At 58.7% G+C, this 7,909-nt stretch overlaps 1 protein-coding gene and 1 long non-coding RNA gene across 2 annotated transcripts; one reads left to right on the top strand and one right to left on the bottom strand.

Annotated features, from left to right (window-relative positions):
* Window positions 1-376: 376 nt before the first annotated feature.
* Window positions 377-2,087, bottom strand: LOC147602444 (uncharacterized). The gene is made up of 3 exons (XR_015257984.1): window positions 1,856-2,087; window positions 1,416-1,643; window positions 377-510 (listed from the first exon to the last, which is right to left on the bottom strand). It is a non-coding gene; the product is annotated as an uncharacterized LOC147602444 (long non-coding RNA).
* A 3,125-nt stretch (window positions 2,088-5,212) lies between these two features.
* On the top strand, window positions 5,213-6,187 carry LOC104473853 (olfactory receptor 52B2). The gene has a single exon (XM_010119004.2). It carries the CDS (start codon window positions 5,213-5,215, stop codon window positions 6,185-6,187), a length of 975 nt encoding a protein of 324 aa, XP_010117306.1.
* The last annotated feature ends 1,722 nt before the right edge of the window (window positions 6,188-7,909 follow it).

Below are 7,909 nucleotides of genomic sequence, written 5' to 3'. Positions count from 1 at the left end.
TCATCGGGCTGCACGCTCCCCATCCTCAGCCCTGCCCCAGAAACGTCCCCGTGTGTCACCCAGCTGCGTGGGAGAGCAGGGGCCCCTTGGCGTGCTACTGTTCCCAGTGACATCCCCTATTTCTGGGCCCCCGTTCAGCCCCAGTGATGCTGGGGCATCCCCAGGGATGCAGGCTGCATCCCCCAGGGAAGGCTGCTGCCCGCCGAAGCCTGCCGGTACCCGTGCTGGCCCAGGGCGGGACACGGTGCGTGGCTGGGGCACGGCTCGGGGCTGCTCTGGCTGTCTCCTGGGACACCCGGCCGCTCGCTCCGGGGTGCCCGCGACACCGGGTGCAGGGAGGCAGCAGCCCCTTCCTTGCAGCGCCGTTTGCTGTACGGCTCTGGCTCTGCTCGGACACGGGGCTCAGTGCTGGCGGAGCGGGCAGCGAGGGTGGGACGAGGGGAATTGCTGCCGACCCTGGAGGAAACCCAGCTTTCGCCTTGGGTAGCTCAGCACGACTCAGATTCCTTCCTAAAACGAGAAGTGAGGGGAATCTCAATGATGCGTTTTGAAATGCACCACGCGTAAGAAGAGACAAAAGAAATGTTTCAGATTCTGTGCATGGCTCCCATTGAGAATTTCCATGGCTACCGCGGGCGTGCGACACCTTAGCAGAGAGCTGTCGCCTGTCCAGGACCCGAGACCCTTCTGCAAGCCCAGGGCCTCCCGCTCCCCCTGCCTTCTTGCCCCCGAGCCGTGGGGAGGCATTCCCTGGCTCCGGGAGAGGAGGGAGACGTGGCGCAGGGAAAAGGGATGGGACGGAGGGGCCGGGGATCGGTGTCCCTGGGCGGGGGGACTATTGGTCCCCGTTACCGAGGCTGAAGCCTGCCGCAGTGAAGCGTCGCAGCTGCAGGAGCCGGTCAGGCGGCAGAGCTCCGTCTGGGAGGAGACCTTCCTCGCGCTGATGGACTGTCCTCGCAGCTGGAGTAAAAGAAAAACAAACCAGACTTAAAGAAGAGATTGTCTACTCTGTCCTTCCGTAATTTGCCATACCAGATTTCAGAGAAAAAATGGGAACACTAAAAAACCCCAGTGTTCCACATGGAATAGTTTTACACGGCAGGGAGAAGGTGTTCGGGTTAATTCAGGTTACCCTGCAGAATCAGGCTGTCGTTGCACTCGATTGGAAATGCTTTAGCTACTAAAACGTCTTGAAGAGCTGAAATAAGTGACCGCCCAATAGTTTCTGAAATAAATATAATCCCCATTTGCTGCTGGGAAAACTACCTTTTGGTCTTTACAACTAGGGTTTGTTTAAACGCGCGGTGGAGGATGTGATTCAGGGTGTCACTTCTCTAGGGAAAAGCTGGGGAGGTGAACAGCACCTTCTCCCACACGCGCACGCGGACGTTTGAGGCAGGTTAAACTCACTTAACCTGAAATGCCTTTTCCTGAACCAGTCACTCCGGGCACCGGCGGAGGAAAACCAGCGCGTTCGGGCGCCCTCCGTCTTCTCCTGCTGCGGACAGCGGCTCTTCCCCGGCCGTGCCCCGTTTCTCTGCCGGCTGTCGGGGACGCGAGGTTCAGGTGACGCCGGCTGCGGCCGGCGGGGGGAATCCACCGCCCTTCCAGGCTGCCGGTCTCGACAGTTTCTGTTCGCTCACCTGCAGAACCAGAAAACCACAGGCGTGCTCGGTGCCCTGGTGTCCATCCGTCCCCGCTCCACCGCTCGCACAGGAGAAGGTGCGGATGCTGGCGGACCAGCCGTGCTGCGGCCCCCGGCGCGGCTGGACACCCACCAGCCCGCAGCGCGGGGGCAAGGGCTGCGTCAGACCGGAGCCCGGCCACGCGTAGCCGGTGGTTTCGGGGCACTGACCGAGGATGCCCCGCTCTGGGTGTCAGCCCTCGCTGTCACTGATCCCCAGCGCGCTGCGGGAAGCCAAGCCAGTCCCGAGGGATCGCATTGGACATTTCTGGGGAAGAGACCTGAATTTTCCGCTTCCTCTTTAATTAGCGTGTGGCTAGAGAGTGCTCCACCTTCTCTTAAAAATACTGTCTGGTGTGAAATCTGTGAAACCCAAATTCCACCCCGTTTCTAAGGGCTGAGCAGTGGGACGGCTCTTCCTCGGTCTCAGGGCTCTGGACAGCTCTGTGCCATGGAAACCCAGAACGAAAAGGAAATTCAACGCCGTGCGCCGACCGGATGAACGCTGGGATGGGCTGGGGAGATCTCCGGCCCCTGCGGTGTCTGACGGGGCAGCGCTCACCGGGCCGGCGGACCGAGAACGGGTGGGCTTGCTGGCAGCGGGGGCTCGGCACGCCATGGGCAGGGCGGGGCAGGGCGGTTTGGCAGAGAGGGACGATCCGTACCGACATATGGCTGCTAAAACACCAGAGAGGCACCTTTTTCCTGGCTGCCTGTGCTGGTTTCATATTATTTCTGAACCTGAGGCACTGCAGCGCTGAAACACAAGAAATTGCTGAGTGATGAGCGTTTCCAAGCTATATAGAATTCATACTGCTTTGTTTCATCAAAAACATGCAGTTACTTTCAGTCATTTTGATTTGGTCCTGAGAGTAAAAAAAAAAATCATTATTTCTGTGTATCTGGCCCCTTTTTTCTGCTGCGATGATGGATCTTCAGCACGTTGGTTGCAGGCAAAGTATCTTCAGACCATCTTTTTATTCATTTCTTGCATCTTTTGAACTAACAGAGCTGTTTTTCTTTCTTTTGCCACCATCATGTACTTTAAAAACTATTTCACACTAACAGCACATTGCAAACTACGCAGCCGTGGTGTTTCTGCTGTTCCAGCCGACGCTGCCGGGCTGCGCTGGAGCCGGGCAGGCGCGGGAACCCTCCCGCAGCGGCACGCGGCCGAGCTCGGGGCCGTTTCGGGAGGTTTCACTGGCGTGGCGGGGCGATTGGCGCCCCGTGGGGGATGGATCCCTCCCCGACACCAGAGATGTTGGGGCCGCGTGCTGCGCCCTCGAGCCCTCGCCGCGGCCGGCGCCGGGCAGGGACGGCGTCAGAGCAGCGCGATGCAAATGCTGGGAAAGCAGGAAATGTGCTGGCTCGCCTGGGAGCATTAACTGGGGTTAATCTTTAATGCGCTGGCAATTTAAACTTCCACGGGTCGAGGGGCTGATCTTCCTTGGGGATTCAGGAGGGGAAGGATTTGTATCGCCGGCCCTCGGCAGCGCGGACGGGGATCTGCGCCGCGCTGCAGCCCTGCGTGCGTCGGGGCCAAGGGTCCTCGTTCCTCCTCGGGGCCGGCCCTGGGTGAGTCGTTTTGGGTTAAACGCCGGTGTCTGGGGCAATGCTTTCTTGTTTGGAAAGACTGGAAGGAGGTAAAGCAGGGTGTGAAAGAAAGATCTTTCCAGGGGTGAAGCCTTGCTGAGCGGCGCTGTGACCTGCGTGCGGTCGGGCGCCGGCTGGCGCTGGGGCCTGGGGCCGTTCCCGGGGTGCTTTAATTTGCAGTTCCAGACGTCGTCTGTCTTTATTCACCTCTGTTGAACTGCACGGTTTTACAAGTGGATGAACGTTTGTGATGAGCTGAGATCTTTCCTGCACCGACTGATGTTTCCAGTGGACTTGGGTTGGGAGGGACAGGAACCCTTCTCCATGGAGGCGCTCAGAAACGCAGACGCAGCTTGCACGCTGATCCTGCGGTCTGCAATACAGATAAACCAGGCTGCAAGCAGGGCTGAAGAGCGGAGGTTTAGCTTTGGTGCAAATCAAACTGATTTCCCTGCATCCCAACCCTCGGATTTTTTATAGAGGTGATATGTGAGGACGGGGCTACAATCGGGGGTGAAATGGGGGGAAGCACATCAGCCCAGGAGTCCTGCACCGCTCCTTCTCCTCCAAAGGGCCCAGAGAGGACTCTGCAGGCTTGGCTTGTTTGCGTTATTCGCATTGCAAAAATGCCCTCGGGCCGGTCAGCCCCTCGTGGGACTGCGCCCCGCGCCCAGGCCACCCCGGCACTTCGGGAAGCGGCAGGAGGCTGAGCTCAGAGGCTGGAAGGGTCCCGTGTCGGCTGATCTGCACCCGGGGTCCCTCCCTGGAGCGTTGCTGTGGCGTGGCTGCCCTGGTAGCGCTGGGGGCCTTGAGTTCTGGGCCAGCACATCTTTGCCCAAAGTTCGCGCTCTGCAGCCCACCACGTCTTTGCCCCTCTTTACAAAGGAGAGGAGCAGAAAGTAAGGCAAAGGCAGGGAATCTGCTGGGTAAGAGAGGTGCTCCAGGTTGGTCAGAAAGTCAGGGCGTGGGCTGAAGGCCCAGCCTCGCTCTCCCCTCTTCCCCGTGGGGTTTGCCGGGGTTTGGGTCTCTGAAATCCCAGCGAGATGGGGAAGAGGCACAAACAGCACTTTGCGGTGTTTGCAAACCCGCAAACACATTTGTACAGGTGGAAATGCGGGGAGCAACGTGTCCAGCAGAAGTTCCAGGGGTGGTCACAGCCTCCAGAGGCGGCAGTTGAGTCCGCCACCTCCAACAGCATTGGTACCGGTACAGTTTGTGTTCCTGTCCTAGCAGTTTGGGCAAGGAGCTCCCAGAAACAAACCGGTCACTGACCGAAGCAGAGCAAGCCGTTGTGTTATTTCATCTCCCCGAAGGAGCACAGCCCTAACAAAGACACACGGCTTCCCAGGGGCACACAGACACAGAGCCCACCCAGAGCGACAAGGCGAGCGATGATGGCTTTGTGCGGCAGTGGATGAAGTAGAGGTAGAAGAGGACCTGGCCTGTTTTTGCAGTGCCGGTGGAGGGACAGATTGTGTGTGTGTGCCTGCAGGCACAGTTTGTAAGGGCTGACAGGACAGAGTGGGTCATAGGATCATAGAAAGGTCTGGGTTGGAAGGGACCTGTGAAGGTCTTCTAGTCCAACCCCCCTGCCAGGAGCAGGGACATCTCCAACCACATCAGGTTGCTCAGAGCCCCGGCCAACCTGGCCTGGAATGTTTCCAGGGATGGGGCATCCACCGCCTCTCTGGGCAACCTGGGACAGTGTTCTACAACTCGCATTGTAAAAAAATTTTCGTACAGCAAAACATGGCAAGTCAATCCCTTCAGAAACAGCTCAGGTTGGAATGCATTCACAAACACAATGCTGTATGCACCGATTTGTGCGCATTTGTAGGCGGTCATGGGCTAACCCCAGGCTCACCGGCGTTACTTATCCCTCCTCTTTCTTGCACAGGGCAGAGCCAGGCTGACACCGAGCGCTGAAGCACCATGTATGAGCTCAACGAAAGCAGCTTTGATCCCATCACCTTCGTCCTGATGGGCATCCCGGGCATGGAGGAGTCCCACGTCTGGATCTCTGTCCCCTTCTGTCTGATGTACATCACTGCGGTGTTTGGCAACTCTGTCCTTCTCTTCATCATCATCACGGACAGGACCCTCCACGAGCCCATGTACCTCTTCCTCGCTATGCTGGCGGTTTCTGACCTCATGCTTTCAACCACCACGGTGCCCAAAATGCTGGCGATCTTCTGGTTCAGTGCCAGGGAAATTTCCTTCGACGCCTGCGTTACACAGATGTTCTTCACCCATTTCACATTCATTGTGGAATCGTCCGTTCTGCTGGCGATGGCGTTTGACCGCTACGTGGCCGTCTGCGACCCGCTGCGGTACTCTTCCACCCTGACCCCCTCGGTGATCGGGAAAATGGCTGTGACTGCCGTTGTCCGCGGGTTCTGCATCATGTTCCCACCCATCTTCCTCCTGAAGCGGCTGCCCTACTGCGGGCACAACGTCATGCCCCACACCTACTGCGAGCACATGGGCATCGCCCGCCTGGCCTGCGCCGACATAAAGGCCAACGTCTGGTACGGACTGACCACGGCTCTTCTCTCCTCCGGCCTGGATGTCGTGCTCATCGCTGTCTCTTACGCTCTGATCCTCAGGACGGTCTTTCGGCTCCCGTCCTCGGAGGCCCGTCTCAAAACCCTGAGCACCTGCGGCTCCCACCTCTGCGTGATCCTCATGTTCTACGTGCCCGCCTTTTTCTCCTTCCTCACGCATCGATTTGGCCACCACATCCCAAGTCACGTGCACATCCTCCTGGCCAACCTCTACGTTGTGGTCCCCCCGATGCTCAACCCCATCGTGTACGGGGTGAGGACAAGGCAGATCCGGGAGCGCGTCCTCCGCCTCTTCTGCCCCACGGGGGAGTGCCCGCGCCCCGGCTGGGGGAGCAGGTGCTGAGCGCTGCTGAGGGAAGGGGGACGCGGGACAGGTTCTGGAAAGCAGCACCAAGCGCTGCAGCACTTCTCACCCCGGAGGAAGAGGTTTGCCCAAGAGGTTCAAGAGAAGCTGAGGGTGGGGGGATTTCTGGAAACGTGGGCTTGGGTCATCAGCCCCTTCGTTGCTGCTGGTTTCTCCTGGAGATGCTTCCCCTGAGTGGTCCATCTCGCAGAGACCGGGCAGGTTCAGCTAAGGAGCATGAAGGCTCTTACGCCTGCTGATTTACCATCGCCTGCTGCTGCTGATTGTGTTTGCTGACCTACAGCTTCGTTTCTCTTTGTTCCTTCACCTGTTACCTCAGTGCCTAGAGGTGAACACCTCGCCGGTCCCCAGACCAGAGCCTGGTACCCGAACCACAGCTGGACGGGCCAAGGGCTGTTGGCCATGGCACAGATGATGCTCTGTAGAGCTCGCATTGCTGAGGGGCCCCGGCACCTCTTGCTGCTGACGGTGTCTGCATGCCGAAGAGCGCTGTGAGATCGGGAAAGGCTTTACTGTCCTGTGTTTAAGGGAAACATCCCTTAAACCATGATGTCTAAACTGGAATTCAAGCCTCTAGAATGGAGTGCAAAGGGACAGCGGCCTCCTACATCCCACGCATCCCGCAGGGACCTTTCCTGTCTTTGCAAAAACACCGCTGAGCAGCGCTCGGGGTGACGCGCCTCGCCCCTCAGGGTCCTTTTCTGCCCTTAAGGCTGGCTGATCACCCACCGCTTCGTGGCTGCCCGTTTGATTCACCCTTCAACACCAAAGTAGCTTTGTTCAACACCAAAGTAGCTTTGTTGAACAACTTCTTGTTGGAGTATGTAGCAGTTGCATCGATATTATCTTACTCTGCCTGACGTGGGTGGCAATCTGGCTCAGACGATTGTGAGCAGCAGTGCAAACCTGAAGAGTGAGTGCTAGGTGTTGCTGGAGGAGCAGCAAGGACAGTTCTGTGCGTCTGTGTAAAGTCTGAGCTCAACGTCGTCGTCAATCTGACCGGCAAGGAGAACCCTTCTCCTTGCCGTGCCCTTTCTCGGCAGAGGCAGTCGTGCAGGCTGTCGGAGTGAACTCCCCTGCCGCCTCCGCTTCGGTGAATCGCGAGTGGCCAGGTCAGCAGACGGGAGGTTCTCGTCTCCCTGCAGTGAGCACCAGCGCTGCTGAAGTGTCCCGGGCGCACATAAAGAGCCGTGGGGAGATGGGAGCTGTGGCGGCATGGGGGACCTCAGGACCACAGCAGGATCGGGCTGTTCCCACAGCTGGATCCTCTCAGCCCTGTGGAAGAGTCACGGCAACGCTCCCACCCACCCAGCTCTCCTCGCCAAAGCACCACGGTCCTTTTGCCCAGCACCCTGCGTAGCGTTGCCGTGGCGGGCGGCGCACGCTCTGGTGAGACTGGTCTGTCCTCTCGCCCCGACAGCAGGTCCTGATGGCCGTTCTGGCTCAGCTGTTAAGTGCCAAGGCTTCTGAATCCCGCTGCAGAAACTGTGGTGCGAGTTGCTGACTGTGAATGGGCGATGCTCTTGGTGCTTGCTCAGGGCCCCAGCGCGCAGAGACGGCTGCGGCAGGTCCCAGGACATCCCAAAGCCGAAGCTGTGGCAGCAGTTTCCTTTCCACCACGGGAAGGAACTCTGGGATGAGGAAGAGGAGGGAACGCACCAGAGCCCAGAGACCTCTCCGTGTTGCACCGTGTGGGATGCG

This window comes from Chlamydotis macqueenii, chromosome 1, assembly GCF_036417535.1.
Source record: "Chlamydotis macqueenii isolate bChlMac1 chromosome 1, bChlMac1.mat, whole genome shotgun sequence".
NCBI classification, from domain to species: domain Eukaryota; kingdom Metazoa; phylum Chordata; class Aves; order Otidiformes; family Otididae; genus Chlamydotis; species Chlamydotis macqueenii.
Note: the sequence above shows the minus strand (reverse complement) of the source record. Positions and strands in the feature narration are given on the sequence as shown.